This window comes from Oncorhynchus kisutch, linkage group LG26, assembly GCF_002021735.2.
Source record: "Oncorhynchus kisutch isolate 150728-3 linkage group LG26, Okis_V2, whole genome shotgun sequence".
Taxonomy (NCBI): domain Eukaryota; kingdom Metazoa; phylum Chordata; class Actinopteri; order Salmoniformes; family Salmonidae; genus Oncorhynchus; species Oncorhynchus kisutch.
The window spans coordinates 37,816,629-37,837,216 of record NC_034199.2 but is presented as its reverse complement, the minus strand read 5'-3'; the positions used below and the strand labels follow the sequence as shown (position 1 = coordinate 37,837,216).

The following is a 20,588-nucleotide window of genomic DNA, read 5'->3' as shown; positions in this document are numbered from 1 at the left end:
CTCCTTGGTCTTCGTGGTGCAGCATTCTTGGTGGTGCCCCTTGCTTAGTGTGTTGCAGACTCTGGGGCCTTTCAGAACAGTTGTGTGTGTGTGTATATATATACTGAGATCATGTGGCACATAGATTGCACACAGGTGCACTTTATTTAACTAACTATGTGACTTCTGATGGTAATTGGTTGCACCAGATCTTATTTATGGGCTTCATAGCAAAGGGGGTGAAAACATATGCACACACCACTTTTCAGTTTTTAATTTTATATAATTTTTTTTTAAGTTCTTTTTTTAATTTCACTTCACCAATTTGGAATATTTTGTGTATGTCCATTACATGAAATCCAAATAAAAATGCATTTAAATTACAGGTTGTAATGCAAAAAAATAGGAAAAACACCAAGATGGATGAATACTTTTGCAAGGCATTGTCAGCCCTGAACGATGCCTAACAGGCAGCCCTGTCTCCCTGGCAGTATTCCACAGCCAATCACATTTAAGCAACAATGCAGCTACAGTGCCTTCAGAAACTATTCATACCCCTTGACTTATTCCATATTTTCTTTTGTTACAACCTGAATTTTCTCAACCATCTACACACAATACCCCACAATGACAAAGTGAAAACATGTTTTAATTAAGAAATGTTAGCACATTTTTGGAAAATGAAATACAGAAATATCTAATTTACTTAAGTATTGTAATACATTTTTTTTTCATGATATTATACTTTGACATTACAGAGTATTTTGTGTAGATCATTGACAAAAAAATTGAAAATATGGAAAAAGTCAAGGGGTGTGAATTCCTTCCGAGGGCACTGTATATTTGGAATCAATCGAGCATCACTTTCTCAGTGCAATTTTTAAGTAAAAAATAGGTATTCAGTTAACAATAGGTAAGGGGGGGGGGGAATATTTAAAAAATTTAAAAGTAAAATGACAGTGAAAATAACAGTAGCGAGGCTAAATACAGGTGGTACCTATACAAAGTCCATGTACGGGGGCACCGGTTAGTTGGGCTATTTGAGGTAATATGTAGATGGAGGTATAGTTAAAGTGACTATGCATAGATGATAAACAGAAAGTATCAGCAGCGTAAAAGAGGGGTTGGTGGGGGTTGCCTTATGGTCCTAGACTTGGCGCTCCGGTACCGCTTGCCGTGCGGTAGCAGAAAGAACAGTCTATGACTCGGGTGGCTGGAGTCTTTGACAAGTTATAGGGCCTTCCTCTGACACCGCCTGCTATAGAGGTCCTGGATGGCAGGCAGCTTAGCCCCAGTGATTTACTGGGCCGTACACACTACGCTCTGTAGTGCCTTGCGGTCGGAGGCCGAGCCGTTTTCCGTACCAGGCAGTGATGTAACCAGTCAGCAGGATGCTCTTGATGTTGCAGCTGTAGAACCTTTTGAGGATCTGAAAACCCATGCCAAATCGTTTCAGTCTCCTGTGGGGGAATAGGTTTTGTCATGCCTGCTTCACGACTGTCTTGGTGTGTTTCGGACCATTCTAGTTTGTTGGTGATGTGGACACCAAGGAACTTGAAGCTCTCAACCTGTTCTACTACAGCCCTGTTGATGAGAATGGGGGCGCGCTCGGTCATCCTTTTCCTGTCGTCCACAATCCTCTCCTTTTGTCTTGCTCACGTTGAGGGATAGGTTGTTATTCTGGCACTACCCGTCCAGGTCTCTGACCTCCTCCCTATATGGTGTCTCATCGGGGATCAGACCTACCACTGTTGTTGTCTGCAAACTTAATGATGGTGTTGGAGTCATGCCTGGCCATGCAGTTGTGAGTGAACATGGAGTACAGGAGGGGACTGAGCACGTACCCCTGAGGGGCTCCAGTGTTGAGGATCAGCGTGGCAGATGTGCTGCTACCTAGCCTCACCACCTGGGGGCGGCCTTTCAGGAAGTCCAGTATCCAGTTGCAGAGGGAGGTGTTTAGTCCCAGGGTCCTTAGCTTAGTGATGATCTTTGAGGGCACTATGGTGTTAAACGCTGAGCTGTAGTCAATGAATAGCATTCTCCCGTTGGTGTTCCTTTTGTCCAGGTGGGTAAGGGCAGTGTGGAGTGCAATAGAGAGTGCATCATCTGTTTGAGCGGTATGCAAATTGGAGTGGGTTTATTTTGGAATAATGGTGTTAATGTGAGCCATTACCAGCCTTTCAAAGCACTTCACGTCTACGGACGTGAGTGCTATGGGTCTGTAGTCATTTAGGCAGGTTGCCTTTGTTCTTGGGCACAGAGACTATGGTGGTCTGCTTGAAACATGTTGGTATTACAGACTCAATCAAGGACATGTTGAAAATGTCAGTGAAGACACTTGCCAGTTGGTGTGTCCGTTTATCCTCATTCCTTCTCTTCTACTTTTGCCAGCTTTCTTCTCCCTCTTTCTCACTTTTACACAAGCTCTCCCTTTCACAGACCAGCTTTCTGGCTCATAAAATCTTTCTGTAAACCCACCTTTTTTTGTGCCACACTTGGTATCTGTCCATCTCCTTCCCCCTCTCATTTCCCCCTATTTTCTTGTCTCCTTCTTTCCTCAGTCACCCCCTCTTCCCCCCCTCCTGTGCTCCCCCTCTTCTCTCCATGCTTTTTCTCACACATGGGGAGAACAGAGGGCTCAGTGTGTGTGTGTTGACAGGGTGAGCTGTGGGGACGGGAGTGGGTGTGAGGGGGCTTTAAGAAGGGAGATGGAGAGCGACGACAGCACCCCGGCCAGAGAGACATACGTGTGTGTGTGTGTGTGTGTGTGTGTGTGTGAGAGACACTGGAGACTGGATGAATAGCCCGGCATTGAGCTCCACTTAGGGAGCTATTGGTCGAAGTGTGTCACTCTCCTTGCTCTAGAGCTCAGGTCCCATCACACACACGGTGAGATGACAGAGACACTGCCAAGTCAAAAGCTTCCCTTTCTCTGCTTCCCTGGCCACCCACTCGTCTAGAGATTTCACTGTGATCTGGACTTGCCAGGATCTTTCTGTTTCAACCATGGCCAAATTCAGCCAGACCCTGCAAAATTCACATGGAGAAATGTCAGTAACAAGCTCTTATCTCAGTCTGAGGTGTTTGTGTGTGAGTGTGCGTTTTGAGTGTTTTGTGTGTTTGTTCAGTCTGTTGGAATGTGTTGAGCATGTTTTTATGTCCAAGAATGGGCCGTCTGATTTGGCGTTGTGTTTTTGTGCGCTTGCATGCATGCTTGACTGTGATTGTGTTTACTTGTGTGTGTGTGTGTGTGTGTGGCACATCGCCAGCCCCTGTGAACAGCCCCTCTTTGTGGACACAAGAAGTATAGTGATGGTGGTGCTATAACTCTCCAGAGACTCCACTAGATTACACCTCACATATTACCAACACAACGCCCCCTCAACAGACAAGAACCAACTTCTAAACAACATCAACATAAACAACAATCCAGCAGCACAAACAACCAGCACTAAAGTATCAATGCAAGAGACAAACTCGATGCAACTCCCCCACAACACTGCAAACCAATCAAAACAAAGTGCCATGCCAGCCTTAACTTTATCAGCAACACATGGCTGTTCAAAAAAACTATGTACAGTTGACTCTTTGCAAACTGGAATCCATACATCCTGAGGCTGCAGTCATTGTAGCTTGGGATTTTAACAAGGCTAATCTGAAAACAAGACTTTGTATCAGCATATCGATTGCGCAACCAGGGCTGAAAAAACCTTGGATCATTGTTACTCTAACTTCCGCAACGCATATAAGGCCCTGCCCCACCCTCATTTCGGAAAAGCTGACCACGACTCCATTTTGTTGATCCCTGCCTTCAGACAGAAACTAAAACAAGAAGCTCCCACGCTGAGGTCTGTCCAATGCTGGTCCAACCAAGCTGATTCCACACTCCAAGACTGCTTCCATCACGTGGGCTGGGATATGTTTCGTATTGCGTCAGATAACATTGACAAATACGCTGATTCGGTGTGCGAGTTCATTCGAACGTGCTTTGAAGATGTCGTTCCCATAGCAACGATTAAAGCATTCCCTAACCAGAAACCGTGGATTGATGGCAGCATTCGCGTGAAACTGAAAGCGCGAACCACTGCTTTTAATCAGGGCAAGGTGACTGGTAACATGACCGAATACAAACAGTGCAGCTATTCCCTCCGCAAGTCTATCAAACAAGCTAAGCGTCAGTATAAAGACAAAGTAGAATCTCAATTCAACGGCTCAGACACAAGAGGTATGTGGCAGGGTCTACAGTCAATCACGGACTACAAGAAGAAAATCAGCCCAGTCACGGACCAGGATGTCTTGCTCCCAGGCAGACTAAATAACTTTTTTGCCCGCTTTGAGGACAATACAGTGCCACTGACACGGCCTGCAACGAAAACATGCGGACTCTCCTTCACTGCAGCCGAGGTGAGTAAAATATTTAAACGTGTTAACCCTCGCAAGGCTGCAGGCCCAGACGGCATCCCCAGCCGCGCCCTCAGAGCATGCGCAGACCATCTGGCTGGTGTGTTCACGGACATATTCAATCAATCCCTATACCAGTCTGCTGTTCCCACATGCTTCAAGAGGGCCACCATTGTTCCTGTTCCCAAGAAAGCTAAGGTAACTGAGCTAAACGACTACCGCCCCGTAGCACTCACTTCCGTCATCATGAAGTGCTTTGAGAGACTAGTCAAGGACCATATCACCTCCACCCTACCTGACACCCTAGACCCACTCCAATTTGCTTACCGCCCAAATAGGTCCACAGACGATGCAATCTCAACCACACTGCACACTGCCCTAACCCATCTGGACAAGAGGAATACCTATGTGAGAATGCTGTTCATCGACTACAGCTCGGCATTCAACACCATAGTACCCTCCAAGCTCGTCATCAAGCTCGAGACCCTGGGTCTCGACCCCGCCCTGTGCAACTGGGTACTGGACTTCCTGACGGGCCGCCCCCAGGTGGTGAGGGTAGGCAACAACATCTGAGCCCGCTCCTGTACTCCCTGTTCACCCACGACTGCGTGGCCACGCACGCCTCCAACTCAATCATCAAGTTTGCGGACGACACAACAGTGGTAGGCTTGATTACCAACAATGACGAGACGGCCTACAGGGAGGAGGTGAGGGCCCTCGGAGTGTGGTGTCAGGAAAATAACCTCACACTCAACGTCAAAAAAACTAAGGAGATGATTGTGGACTTCAGGAAACAGCAGAGGGAACACCCCCCTATCCACATCGATGGAACAGTAGTGGAGAGGGTAGCAAGTTTTAAGTTCCTCGGCATACACATCACAGACAAACTGAATTGGTCCACTCACACAGACAGCATCGTGAAGAAGGCGCAGCAGCGCCTCTTCAACCTCAGGAGGCTGAAGAAATTCGTCTTGTCACCAAAAGCACTCACAAACTTCTACAGATGCACAATCGAGAGCATCCTGGCGGGCTGTATCACCGCCTGGTACGGCAACTGCTCTGCCCACAACCGTAAGGCTCTCCAGAGGGTAGTGAGGTCTGCACAACGCATCACCGGGAGCAAACTACCTGCCCTCCAGGACACCTACACCACCCGATGTTACAGGAAGGCCATAAAGATCATCAAGGACAACAACCACCCGAGCCACTGCCTGTTCACCCCGCTATCATCCAGAAGGCGAGGTCAGTACAGGTGCATCAAAGCTGGGACCGAGAGACTGAAAAACAGCTTCTATCTCAAGGCCATCAGACTGTTAAACAGCCACCACTAACATTGAGTGGCTGCTGCCAACACACTGACTCAACTCCAGCCACTTTAATAATGGGAATTGATGGGAAATGATGTAAAATATATCACTAGCCACTTTAAACAATGCTACCTAATATAATGTTTACATACCCTACATTATTAATCTCATATGTATACATATATACTGTACTCTATATCATCTACTGCATCCTTATGTAATACATGTATCACTAGCCACTTTAACTATGCCACTTTGTTTACATACTCATCTCATATGTATATACTGTACTCGATACCATCTACTGTATCTTGCCTATGCTGCTCTGTACCATCACTCATTCATATATCTTTATGTACATATTCTTTATCCCCTTACACTGTGTATAAGACAGTAGTTTTTTGGAGAATTGTTAGTTAGATTACTTGTTGGATTATTACTGCATTGTCGGAACTAGAAGCACAAGCATTTCGCTACACTCACATTAACATCTGCTAACCATGTGTATGTGACAAATAAAATTTGATTTGATTTTGATTTGAAGTCGGAAGTTTACATACACCTCCTTGATACTCCTTTCCAATACTCAGTTTTTTGCAATTTCTGACATTTAATCCTAATAAAAATTCCCTGTCTTAGGTCAGTTAGGATCACCACTTCATTTTAAGAATGTGAAATGTCAGAATTGAGTGATTTATTTCAGGTATTATTTCTTTCATCACATTCCCAGTGGGTCAGATGTCTACGTACACTCAATTAGTATTTGGTAGCATTGCCTTTAAATGGTTTAACTTGGGTCAAATGTTTCAGGTAGCCTTCCACAAGCTTCCCACAAGAAGCCCATTCCTCCTGACAGAGCTGGTGTAACTGAGTCAGGTTTGTAGGCCTACTTGCTCGCATACGCTTTTTCAGTTCTGCCCACAAATGTTCTATGGGATTGAGGTCAGGGCTTTGTGATGGTCACTCCAATACCTTGCCTTTGTTGTCCTTAAGCAATTTTGCTACAACTTTGGAAGTATGCTTGGGGTCATTGTTAGTTTGGAAGACCCATTTGCGACCAAGCTTTAACTTCCTGACTGATGTCTTGAGATGTTGCTTCAATATATCCACATAATTCTCCATCCTCATGATGCCATCTATTTTGTGAAGTGCACCAGTCCCTCCTGCAGCAAAGCACCCCACAACATGATGCTGCCACCCCCGTGATTCACGGTTGGGATGGTGTCCTTCGGCCTGCAAGCATCCCCCTTTTTCCTCCAAACATAACAATGGTCATTATGGCCAAACAGTTCTATTTTTGTATCATCAGACCAGAGGACATTTCTCCAAAAAGTACGATCTTTGTCCCCATGTGCAGTTGCAAACCGTAGTCTGGCTTTTTTATGGTGGTGTTGGAGCAGTGGCTTCTTCCTTGCTGAGCGGCCATTCAGGATATGTCGATATAAGACTTGTTTTACTGTAGATATAGATACTTTTGTACCTGTTTCCTCCAGCATCTTCACAAGGTTCTTTGCTGTTGTTCTGGGATTGATTTGCACTTTTCACACCAAAGTACGTTCATCTCTAGGTGACAGAACGTGTCTCCTTCCTGAGCAGTATGGTGGCTGCGTGGTCCCATGGTGTTTATACTTGCGTACTATTGTTTGTACAGGTGAACGTGGTACCTTCAGGCATGCTTCCAAGGATGAACCAGACAAAAATTGTTCTGAGGTCTTGGCTGATTTCTTTTGATTTTCCCATGATGTCAAGCAAAGAGGCACTGAGTTTGAAGGTAGGCCTTGAAATACATCCACAGGTACACCTCCAATTGACTCAAATGATGTCAATTAGCTTATCAGAAGCTTCTAAAGCCATAACATCATTTTCTGGAATTTTCCAAGCTGTTTAAAGGCACAGTCAACTTAGTGTATGTAAACTTCTGACCCACTGGAATTGTGATTTAAGTGTAATAATCTGTCTGCAAACAATTGTTGGAAAAATGACTCGTGTCATGCACAAAGTAGATGTCCTAACCGACTTACCAAAACTATAGTTTGTTAACAATGCATTTGTGGAGTGGTTGAACAACAAGTTTGAATGACTCCAACCTAAGTGTATGTAAACTTCTGACTTCAACTGTAAGTGAAGCACCACCACATTGAACACACTACCACAGCTGGAGCAGGAGCTGGTAAGATGCAGTATTTATAGTGTGGTGGTTCCGTGGTGGTGGGGTTTGCCCTGGGTTAGAGGTGGAAGGGAATGCACTGGAGCAACAGATGTCTCTCTGTCTGATCAGTATAGCAAGAGGAAGAGCTGGGAATGTGTCTTGTTGTGGAACTATAAACTGAGAGAAGTTGGTGATGTGTTTTGTTGTAGAAGTGTGAGACTAACCACATTTCCATCCAACCATTTCATGCTGATTAATTACCTGACAAAAAAAAGTCCCGACCTGGTTGATAGAATCATGAAATGCTGGTACAAATTTCTAAATGCCGACAGACAATTTGTTTGTAAGAGATGGTGGGATCTTTTTGTGTTTTGAAAATGTATATAATGGAGGTGGAAATGCCTTTATGCGCAACTATTTCTATAACCATCTTATCGAAGTAAACTTGGAGTCACGCGATGGTATGTTGTGTGGTCCTCACACTATGATTCAGGACAGCATGCAGATTAAATCAATTATGATGAATTTCACAGGGTAATGAATGTGCTTGATACTCCTTTCCAATAAATATCAAGGGTCTTATTCTGGTGACATGATGATCGTTGCTTGGCTGCCTTTTGACAAATACAAATCATATCGCTGTTATCCATAATAACCTCATAATATAGGTAGCCTACCCACATTGTATCTGTGAGCTGTTGGCTAGAGCACATTTGCTTTATAACGCAGCTCGATGATACAATGTGGGTAGGCTACCTACATTATGAGGTTATTATGGATAACAGCGATACTTTCGTCACAAAAACAAATAATATCAGAAGAGTTGAAAATACTATGGAAATCCATTTAACTTGTATTTTTCACTCGGTACATGGGAATTTTATGGCAAAAGTGCACATAAAAATAACTGTCATCACGCACAGGCTTTTATTTGCAAAAAGTCAATTTGCTGGAAATACATCTCTGGTGGGAAAATGCTCATATTGTTTTATGCAGATTTGAGAATATTTGCATGAAAATCTTTTGCAAATTGGATGGAAACATAGCTGCTGGCAGCATTATTTCAGTCGCTCTGCATAAGTGTCTGTCTGATACAGTAAACCATTTCTATCCATTAACATCTGCATGCTTATTGGACAGTCCAGAGTCTCCAGACTGGTCTCCTCTGGGAGTGACTAGGGAACGCAGTAGGTCTGCTAATGAGATTATTAAACAGACTGACATAGGAGAAGATCTGATTGGTGGTGAGGTCATTTTGGGACTGGGACTCCTGGTGTTAATCTTCAGACAGACAAAGAAGGATGTCATGCTGCTAACCTCTACTCCTCATTCCTCTAGTTTCTGTTGCTTGTCATTTTATTGACTCACTCTGTTCCTCTTTCCTCCTCCTCTGTTTCTCCTTCTCTTTCCTCCTCTGTTTCTCCTTCTCTTTCCTCCTCTGTTTCTCCTTCTCTTTCCTCCTCTGTTTCTCCTTCTCTTTCCTCCTCTGTTTCTCCTTCTCTTTCCTCCTCTGTTTCTCCTTTCTGTTCATCTCTCTCCTCTCCAGGTAGTCGCCCCACTGTGCAGTATATGTCCTCTCTGTGTGAGCTGCCACAGGCCCTGCAGCCCTACTACATCCAGGGCTATGTCCTCACCACCCTGCATCCCATTATCCTCTCTGTTGGACGCACACGCTCCCTGCCCTTCAGCATGCTCTACCGAGCCATCCTCACCCGCCCACGACCCAGGTACCAGACACATACACACGCAAGGGCTGCCTTTCATGGTAGAAAATTGCCCCATTTCTAGAATCAGTTTGAACTGTTAGGGTGGTAAAACACAAACTGACCTGAAATCTAACAGTCGATGCCTAAGCCGTCACAACAACCCCTAAAGGTATCCTCTTCCCAGACTAAACAGTTCAGAAGATTTGGTGCATATATCATGGAAACATTTTGTGACATATTTTTGTTCGTTTTGAACTTTGGTGAGGGTTTTTTTCAGCTGTTCGGGCCCACACATTTTTTTTCTGGAGACAAGCTGATGTTCGGAGCCGAAGTCTACGCCCCATCGTCTGTGATTGGTCAACAGTAGGGATTCTGTTGTCATTCAGTGATAAACGACTCGTTTTCATGCAAATTATTTCATTGAGAAATACTGCACCAAATATCTTAGTTAGATGTCAAATTGCGTGACTAAGATCTTGGCAAAAGCGCAAAAATTTATGACAGATTTCTTGAGTTATCTCCTATTTAATTTGGACTATTTTGAGGAAGTGTATACTGGTTACGGGGTCTCAGAATGGACAAACAGTACTATTGCTGCTTTTTTCTAGTTTTTCAAGCGGAAGTCTTTTAAGGGAATATGCGAGCACACTTGTTCGGTTCAGCTCGACGAGTTGGGCTAGGTGCCAGATGAACTGAAGCACGCTGATGCCTTAACCCCCCCACCCAACCCTAAATGTATCTGAGTTCAGTATTGAAACATGCCACCCAACCAACCTGGGAAATAAACTAAGCAAAAAAAATTGTTTTTCAGGACCCTGTCTTTCAAAGGTAATTCGTAAAAATCCAAAACTTCAGATCTTCATTTTTAAAGGGTTTAAACACTGTTTCCCATGCTTGTTCAATGAACCATAAACAATGAATGAAAATGCACCTGTGAAACGGCCGTTAAGACACTAACAGCTTACAGACGGTAGGCAATTGTCACATGTATGAAAACTTAGGACATTAAAGAGGCCTTCTACTGACTCTGAAAAACACCAAAAGAAAGATGTCCAGGGTCCCTGCTCATCTACGTGAACGTGCCTTAGGCATGCTGCAAGGAGGCATGAGGACTGTAGATGTGGCCAGGGCAATAAATGACAATGTCTGTACTGTGAGACACCTAAGAAAGCGCTACAGGGAGACAGGACGGACAGCTGATTATCCTCACAGTGGCAGACCACGGGAAACAACTAGAGGTCGACCGATTCTGATTTTTCAACGCCGATACCGATTATTGGAGGACCAAAAACCGCAGATACCGATACATCGGCCGATTTGTAAAAAAAAAATATATATTTTTTTATACATTTTATTAATTCATTTTTACATTTTATTTATTTGTAATAATGACAAATACAACAATACTGAATGAACACTTATTTTAACTTAATATAATACATCAATAAAATAGATTTAGCCTCAAATAAATAATGAAATGTGTTCAATTTGGTATAAATAATGCAAAAACAAAGTGTTGGAGAAGAAAGTAAAAGTGCAATATGTGCCATGTAAGAAAGCTAACGTTTAAGTTCCTTGCTCAGAACATGAGAACATATGAAAGCTGGTGGTTCCTTTTAACATGAGTCTTCAATATTCCCAGGTCAGAAGTTTTAGGTTGTAGTTATTATAGGAATTATAGGACTATTTCTCTCTATACCATTTGTATTTCATATACCTTTGACTATTGGATGTTCTTATAGGCACTTTAGTATTGCCAGTGTAACAGTATAGCTTCCGTCCCTCTCCTTGCTCCTACCTGGGCTCGAACCAGGAACACAACGACAACAGCCATCCTCGAAGCAGCGTTATCCATGCAGAGCAAGGGGAACAACTACTCCAAGTCTCAGAGCGAGTGACGTTTGAAACGCTATTAGCGCGCACCCCACTAACTAGCTAGCCATTTCACATCGGTTACACCAGCCTAATCTCGGGAGTTGATAGGCTTGTATTCATAAACAGCAGAGCTGCTGGCAAAACGCAGGAAAGTGCTGTTTGAATGAATGCTTACGAGCCTGCTGCCGCCGATACCAAGTGTCACTTGGAAGGATTGAATGACCTGTATTCTGCTTGTGATAATTTGTGATTCACATTTTAAACTTGTCTGAATATCTATTTAAATGTATTTTATTTTGATGTTCTCTCTTCTGTCTCCTAGCAAGCAGGCGGTGTCCATGTGTCACAGTGTTTCGGTGTTGAGGGTGGAGGAGTGGCCTATCACAGGACAGTCTCTGACGGGTGACAATGTTAGAGCACTGATTGACAGGGTGAACAGTCGTGCCCAGGGGGGCGTGAGGTTTGTGGGCTCGGTGCTCCAGCCGGCTCGAGGAGGGGCCAGTAACGATAGGATGCCTAGCCCCAGGAGGGGCTGCCGATCACTCCCACGCACTCCTCCATGTACCCCTCCTGGTGATGGACACACAGACCTGGAGGAGCACAGCCCTACCAACAGCCCTGGTGAGATTCTGTTTTTCTTGTCTCAACTTGTCCCGGGTCTCATGTTCTCTTCTCTTCTTTCCTTTCCACCTCTTTTCTTTTTCTCTCTTTCTCATAACTTGGAAGGATGGCAATGCGAGACTAGTTCTCTCATCTGTCTCCTCCCCTGAACAATGTTAATGTTGGTTATATCAGCTCTCCACACACCCTCAACATGCTGAACCCATCATCACAGCCACACTGTGGAGTCCTGGATATTTTCTCCCTTCAACACTCTACTCATCTTCCTCTTATCCCCCTCTCCTCCAGTCGGTCAGTGTAGTTCAGTTTAACTCTGTGTTGTGTGGCCTTTCCTGCCCCAGGACTATCAGTCAGCACCAACTCTTACCCACCAAGCAGGGCACAACTCCTCACCACAGAGACAACCATACAGTGACATGTCCTTGTCCTTAGCAGAGCGAGTGGAGTTCACATTATAGTTCCCATAACCTCCTTGGCTATGTTTTTATCTAGTCTTCTTGTTCTCCTCAGTGATGGCTTGAACTGGCAGATTGATCTGACTCGCTTTTGTCTCTCTATCCTCTCTTTTCCCTCCCTCCCTGTCTCTTTCTTCTCCCTCCCTCTCTGCCTCTCTTCTCCCTCCCTGCCTCGCTCTCTGCCTCTCTCTCCTCCCTCCCTGCCTCTCTCTCTGCCTCTCTCTCTTCTCCCTCCCTCCCTGCCTCCCTCTCTCTCTCTCTTTATTGGCATGGGAAACATATGTTTTCATTGCCAAACAAGTGAAATAGATCATAAACAAAAGTGAAATAAACGATACAATCTACAGTAAACATTACACTCACAAAAGTTCCAAGTGAATAAAGACATTTCAAATGTCATATCTTTTATACAGTGTTGTAATGAGGTGCAAATAGAATAAATAAACATAAATATGGGTTGTATTTACAGTGGTGTTTGTTCTTCACTGGTTGACCTGGTAACAGGTCACACATCTTGCTGCTGTGATTGCACACTATGGTATTTCACCCAATATGTGTGTGTGTGTGTGTGTGTGTGTGTGTATATATATATATATATATATATATGTGTATGGGAGTTTATCAAAATTGGATTTGTTTTCGAATTCTTTGTGGGTCTGTGTAATCTGAGGGAAAGATGTCTCTAATATGGTTATACATTTGGCACGAGGTTAGGAAGTGAAGCTCAGTTTTCACCTCATTTTGTGGGCAGTGTGCACATAGCCTGTCTTTTCTTGAGAACCAGGTCTGCCTACGGCAGCCTTTCTCAATAGCAAGGCTATGCTCACTGAGTCTGGGTATAGTCAAATATTAACTTAAGTTTGGGTCAGTCACAGTGGTCAGGTATTCTGCCACTGTGTACTCTCTGTTTAGGGCCAAATAGCATGCTAGTTTGCTCTGTTTTTTAAATAAATTATTTCTAATGTGTCAAGTAATGATATTTTTGTTTTCTCATGGTTTGGTTGGGTCTTATTGTGTTGCTGTCCTGTGGCTCTGTGGAGTGGTGTTTGAGAACAGAGCCCCAGGACCAGCTTGCTTAGGAGACTCTTCTCCAGGTTCATCTCTCTGTAGGCGATGGCTTTGTTATGGAAGGTTTTGGAATCGCTTCCTTTTAGGTGGTTGTAGAATTTAACGGCTCTTTTCTGGATTTTGATAATTAGCGGTTATCGGCCTAATTCTGCTCTGCATGCATTATTTTGTGTTTTACGTTGTACACAGAGGATATTTTTGCAGAATTCTGCATGCAGAGTCTTAATTTGGTGTTTGTCTCATTTTGTGAATTCATGGTTGGTGAGCGGACCCCAGACCTCACAACCATAAAGGGCAATGGGTTCTATAACTGATTCAAGTATTTTTAGCCAGATCCTAAGTTACATGTGGCGCTGATGTTTAGGCTGAGGTATGTATAGTTTTTTTGTCTGCTCTAGGGCAATGGTGTCTAACTGGAATTTGTATTCATGGTACTGGCAACTGGACCTTTTTTGGAACACCATTATTTTTGTCTTACTGAGATTTACTGTCAGGGCCCAGGTCTGACAAAATCTGTGCAGAAGATCTAGGTGCTGCTGTAGGCCCTCCTTGGTTGGGGACAGAAGCACCAGTTCATCAGCAAACAGTAGACATTTGGCTTCAGATTCCAGTAGGGTGAGGCCGGGTGCTGCAGACTTTTCTAGTGCCCTCGCCAATTCGTTGATACAGTTGAAGTCGGAAGTTTACATACACTTAGGTTGGAGTCATTGAAACTTGTTTTTCAACCACTCCACAAATTTCTTGTTAACAAACTATAGTTTTGGCAGGTCAGTTAGGACATCTACTTTGTGCATGACACAAGTAATTTTTCCAACAATTGTTTACAGACAAATTATTTCACTTATAATTCACTGTATCACAATTCCAGTGGGTCAGAAGTTTACATACACTAAATTGACTGTGTCTTGAAACAGCTTGGAAAATTCCAGAAAATTATGTCATGGCTTTAGAAGTTTCTGATGGGCTAATTGACATCATTTGAGTTAATTGGAGGTGTACCTGTGGATGTATTTCAATCCCACTTCTGACACCAGCCACGGCTTTTGTGGAGCGATGGGTAACGATGCTTCGAGGGTGACTGTTGATGTGTGCAGAGCGTCCCTGGTTCGCTCCCAGGTCGGGGTGAGGAGAGGGACGGAAGCTATACTGTTACATTGGTAATTTTGACATCATGGGGATATCAAGTAAATCAGCCAAGACCTCAGAAAAAAATTGTATACCTTCACAAGTCTGGTTCATCCTTGGGAGCAATTTCCAAACGCCTGAAAGTACCACATTGATCTGTACAAACAATAGTACACAAGTATAAATACCATGGGACCACGCAGCCGTCATACTGCTCAGGAAGGAGACTCGTTCTGTCTCCTAGAGATGAACGTACTTTGGTGCGAAAAGTGCAAATCAATCCCAGAACGACAGCAAAGAACCTTGTGAAGATGCTGAAGGAAACAGGTACAAAAGTATCTAAATTCACAGTAAAACAAGTCCTATATCGACATAACCTGAAAGGCCGCTGAGCAAGGAAAAAAACACCATCAAAAAGCCAGACTACGGTTTGCAACTACACATGGGGACAAAGATCATACTTTTTGGAGAAATGTCCCCTGGTCTGATGAAACAAAAATAGAACTGTTTGGCCATAATGGCCATTGTTATGTTTGGAGGAAAAAGGGGGAGGCTTGCAAACCAAAGAACACCATCCCAACCGTGAAGCACGGGGGTGGTAGCATCATTCTGTGGAGGTGCTTTGCTGCAGGAGGGACTGGTGCACTTCACAAAATAGATGGCATCAGGAGGCCGGAAAATTATGTGGCTATATTGAAGCAACATCTCAAGACATCAGTCAGGAAGTTAAAGCTTGGTCGCAAATGGGTCTTCCGAATGGACAATGACCCCAAGCATACTCCCAAAGTTGTGGCAAAATGGCTTAAGGACAACAAAGTCAAGGTATTGGAGTGGCGATAACAAAGCCCTGACCTCAATCCTATAGAAAATGTGTGGGCAGAACTGAAAAAGCGTGTGCGAGCAAGGAGGCCTGAACCTGATTCAGTTACACCAGCTCTGTCAGGAGGAATGGGTCAAAATCCACCCAACTTATTGTGGGAAGCTAGTGGAAGGCTACACGACACATTTGACCCAAGTTAAACAATTTAAAGGCAATGCTACCAAATACTAATTGAGGGTTTGTAAACTTCTGACCCACTGGGAATGGAATTAAATAAAAGCTGAAATATTTCACATTCTTAAAATAAAGTGGTGATCCTAACTGACCTAAACCAGGGAATTTTTACGAGGATTACATTTTAGGAATTGTGAACAACAGAGTTTAAATGTGTTTGGCTAAGGTGTATGTAAACTTCCGACTTCAACTGTATGTCACGGCCCAACCATAGAGAGCTTTTTATTTTCTATGTTGGTTAGGTTGGGGTGGGTCATCTAGGTAATTATATTTCTATGTTGGCCTGGTATGGTTCCCAATCAGAGGCAGCTGTTTATCGTTGTCTCTGATTGGGGATCATATTTAGGCAGCCATTTCCCTTTTGTGTTTTGTGGGATCTTGACTTTGTATAGTTGCCTGTGAGCACTATAGCAGCTTCACGTTTCGTTTTGTGCAATGTTTTCTTTGAGTTTCACTTCATAATAAAGAGGATGGAATCATACGACGCTGCATCTTGGTCCACTCATTATGACGATCGTGACAGTATATATGTTGAAGAGAATGGGGCTTAAGCTGCATCCCTGTGGATTTTTTGTTAGTTTTTTTGTCCATTTTTACTTCACACCGTTGTTTGTGTACATGGATTTCATGATGTTGTATATTTTCAATGAATTTGTATAGCAGACCCTCATGCCAAATTGAGTCATAAGCTTTTTTGTCATCAACAAAGCATGAGAAGACTTCACTTTTGTTTTGGATTGTTTGTTTGTCGATTAGGGTGTGCAGGGTGAATACGTGGTCTGTCGTACGGTCATTTGATAAAAAGCCGATTTGACATTTGCTCAGTACATTGTTTTCGCTGAGGAAATGTACAAGTCTGCTGTTAATGATAATGCCCAAGGTTGCTCTTGACGCATATCTCACGGTAGTTATTGGGGTCAAATTTGTCTCCACTTTTGTGGATTGGGGTGATCAGTCCCTGGTTCTAAATATTGGGGAAGATGTCAGAGCTGAGGATGATGTTCAAGTATAGCCAATTGGAACTTGTGGTCAGTATATTTAATCATTTCATTTAGGATAACATCGACACCACAGACCTTTTTGGATTGGAGGGTTTCTATTTTGTCCTATATTTCATTTAATGTAGTTGGAGAATCCAGTGGGTTCTGGTTGTCTTTAATAGTTGATTCTAAGATTTATATTAGATCTTGTAAAGGTTTTTGCTGTTTGTTCTTTGTTATAGAGCCAAAAAGATTAGAGAAGTGGTTTATCCATACATCTCTGTTTTGGATAGAACACTTTGTGTTGTTGTTTGTTTAGATTCTATGGATTCTTCAATTACATTGAGCTGATTTCTGATGTGCTGTTCCTTCTTTTTCCGTGGTGTATTTCTGTATTGTTTTAGTGATTCACCATAGTGACGGTGTAGGCTCAAGTTTTCTGCGTCTTTGTTTGTGGTTGGATAGGTTTCTCAATTTCTTTCTTAGGTTTTTGCATTCTTCATCAAACCATTTGTCATAGTTGTTAATTTTCTTAGGTTGTCTGCTTGAAATTTTTAGATTTGATAGGGAAGCTGAGAGGTCAAATATACTGTTTTAGGTTTTCTACTGCCAAGTTTACACCTTCACTATTACAGTGAAACCTTTTCTCCAGGAAATTGTCAAGAAGGGTTTGAATTTGTTGTTGCTTAATTGTTTTCCACACTATTTTTCTTCCATCTATAGAATTTCTTAATATTCAGTTCCTTTGGCTTTGATGCCTCATTGAGCAGAGCTCTGTTCAAGTAGTGTGATTTTGCTGTGATCTGATAGAGCGTTCAGTCAGTCCACTGACACCCCTAATAGACTCTGGGTTGAGGTCAGTGATAAAGTAGTCTACAGTACCTGAAAGATTAGTGGAATCTGTGTGAGTAGCTGGACAGGTAGGATGACTGACAGTGAAGGGAAACAGGTGGTCACGTGTCAGGTGACAGAGGAATGGATGAGACTGAGGCAGGAATTCCTTTTAACCATAAAGTGGTATATTTACTGAGTAGTCTGTGCTGCATCACAAAGGAAACAAATAACATGTATCCAATCAAATTCATAATCCCATACCAATCATTCATGATTAGGGAAGTCAACAATCCAGTTCATTAAGAAGTCCCTAGTAATCATCCGTGAGTCATTTAGGCTCGTAACTATTTATCATGAAAGAATACAAACAGTGGTCATTCAATTTATAATCCCCATTAGTTTGATATCAAAGTCGATCAGTTAGCAAACAATGACATTTCACCCTTTCAATTGTCTTCATGTTGCATAATTGGCCTCTGAGGATCCGTAGGGCCGTGATCATTGACAATTCACATTACACAATATGTTTGAAGCTGCGCTCCAAGCCACGGTAATAACTATTAACAATAACTGATGGCCCATCTCCGGATCGCAACAGATAGTTCAGATGAAAGGTAACGGAGTCGGTGGATTTAGGTGGATTCATGGACGCACAGAACTTCTGGATCAGATGGAGTTAAGGAAGAGAAAGCAGCGAGATCAGGTGATGGAAATTTCCTCCTTTTATGGAGTTGAGATCTGTCGGACATTTCCACCTGACCTAATTAAAGTGCCCCTGACCCAGCTGAGTAAATGGCAATGAATTAAAGGATTATTCCACCAACTCCATGGGCCTTTTCTACAGTACTACTGCCAAGAGATGAGCTATAGGTGTACCCACCATAGGAGTCCCCTCGATGCCTACCATTGACTATGTACATACCACACGTCTGACAGAGCTGCAGGAGTTGTGACCCATTTTTGTTGATTATGTTGTTGTAGTTGTGTCCTAGGGGGGCATATGGGGGAGGGAATGCTGTCACCTCCAGGTAGGTGTTTGTCCCACTGTGTGCTGAGGGTGTTGGGTTCTTGTCCAGTTCTGGCATTTAGGTCGCCACAGACTAGTATATGTTCCTTGGCCTGGAAATGGTTGATCTCTCCCTCTAGGATGGAGAAGCTGTCATCAATAAAGTATGGGGATTCTATTGGGGGGATATAGGTAGCACACAGGAGGACATTTTTCTCTGTTGAGATTATTTCCTTTTTCATTTCTAGCCAGATGTAAAACGTTCCTGTGTTGACTAATGTAATAGAGTGTGTTAGGTCTGCTCTTACCTTGTTAGCATACCCCCTGACTCTCTTCCCTGTTCCACACCTGGTAGTTTGGTGGATGGGACTACCAGCTCTCTGTAACCTAGAGGGCAACCAGTGGGTCCATCTCCTCTATACCACCCACCTGGTAGTTTGGTGGATTGGACTACCAGCTCTCTGTAACCTAGAGGGCAACCAGTGGGTCCATCTCCTCTATACCACCCACCTGGTAGTTTGGTGGATGGGACTACCAGCTCTCTGTAACCTAGAGGGCAACCAGTGGGTCCATCTCCTCTATACCACCCACCTGGTAGTTTGGTGGATGGGACTACCAGCTCTCTGTAACCTAGAGGGCAACCATTGGGTCCATCTCCTCTATACCACCCACCTGGTAGTTTGGTGGATGGGACTACCAGCTCTCTGTAACCTAGAGGGCAACCAGTGGGTCCATCTCCTCTATACCACCCACCTGGTAGTTTGGTGGATGGGACTACCAGCTCTCTGTAACCTAGAGGGCAACCAGTGGGTCCATCTCCTCTATACCACCCACCTGGTAGTTTGGTGGATGGGACTACCAGCTCTCTGTAACCTAGAGGGCAACCAGTGGGTCCATCTCCTCTATACCACCCACCTGGTAGTTTGGTGGATGGGACTACCAGCTCTCTGTAACCTAGAGGGCAACCAGTGGGTCCATCTCCTCTATACCACCCACCTGGTAGTTTGGTGGATGGGACTACCAGCTCTCTGTAACCTAGAGGGCAACCATTGGGTCCGTCTCCTTTATACCATGTTTCATGTATGATGACAATGTCTGTATTTCCAATTTATTTGATGACGTCTGGGTTCCTGCTCTTTAGGTCAAAGGCAGATGACCTCAGACCTTGAATATTCCAGGATGAGATAGTAAAAGCTTTGTGTTCCATAGTGTCTAGTGTTGTTTTTGTGTGGTTTAGGCCGGGACCATCACCGAGCATGTTGAGCATCTCTCTCTCTATCCTTACCTCCTCTCCATCTCTCAGACCTGAGGTTGCTGGTGTTTTTCCACTCGTGGGCACCAGGGTGTGCTCCTCTGGACGCTCTGGCCTGCCAGTACCACCAGGGGGCGCTGTCCATGCGCGTGTCCAGGAAGGGTCAGATGGTCAGCTCGCTGGAGGCCGATTGGCTGGAGCTGACTGCAGCCTACTACCGCAAAGGCTGGTCATTGGTGGACTCGTTTGTGTACTGGGACACACCCAAAGGTACTGTCAAATACTAAGAGATAGAGAGACTTCTATGGTGAATGTAAGATGCATGTACATCCGTGCCCCCCTCATACACGTGATCTTATTCATTATGATTCACAACATACAACTAAACTTAGATCCGCAATCGTACTCTGAGAAAACGAGCCTAGGAACTACTGTGTAGTAGTGGCATGTATAACTCTTCTGTAGTGACAGCCACATCAGGCTTAGAAAGCAAAAACAACAAGCATGCTGTGACATCTTGCCTAGGAGTTATAAGCTCTCCAGCAATGATAGGCCAACATCCTATTACAGTTTACTTCTCTGGAAGAGAGGATGGGATTAAAGAGAGATTAAGAACACTTTGTCCTCATCCATCTCTCGTGAATCCACATCTTTCTCAATCATCCTTCTCTCATTCTGCTACTCTATCCATTATTGTCTTTTCAGAAATCCGTTGTGTTTTGTCTCCCCGCTTCCTTCGTCCCACGGATCAGTCACTTCCTGTTTCCCAGTCCCTG

The 20,588-nt window shown here is 43.8% G+C and overlaps 1 protein-coding gene across 2 annotated transcripts in view; it reads left to right on the top strand.

Moving 5' to 3' along the window:
- The window catches only part of LOC109870896 (raftlin-2), a 45,277-nt gene that overhangs the window by 17,522 nt on the left and 7,167 nt on the right, over window positions 1–20,588 (top strand). Inside the window, exons 2-4 of one of the 2 annotated variants that reach the window (XM_020461589.2) lie at window positions 9,383–9,563; window positions 11,740–12,038; window positions 19,864–20,082. In XM_020461589.2, coding sequence (XP_020317178.1) covers window positions 9,383–9,563; window positions 11,740–12,038; window positions 19,864–20,082 — 699 coding nt within the window. The remainder of the gene's footprint in view (window positions 1–9,382; window positions 9,564–11,739; window positions 12,039–19,863; window positions 20,083–20,588) is intronic. The other variant, XM_031805770.1, reaches the window with a different exon arrangement.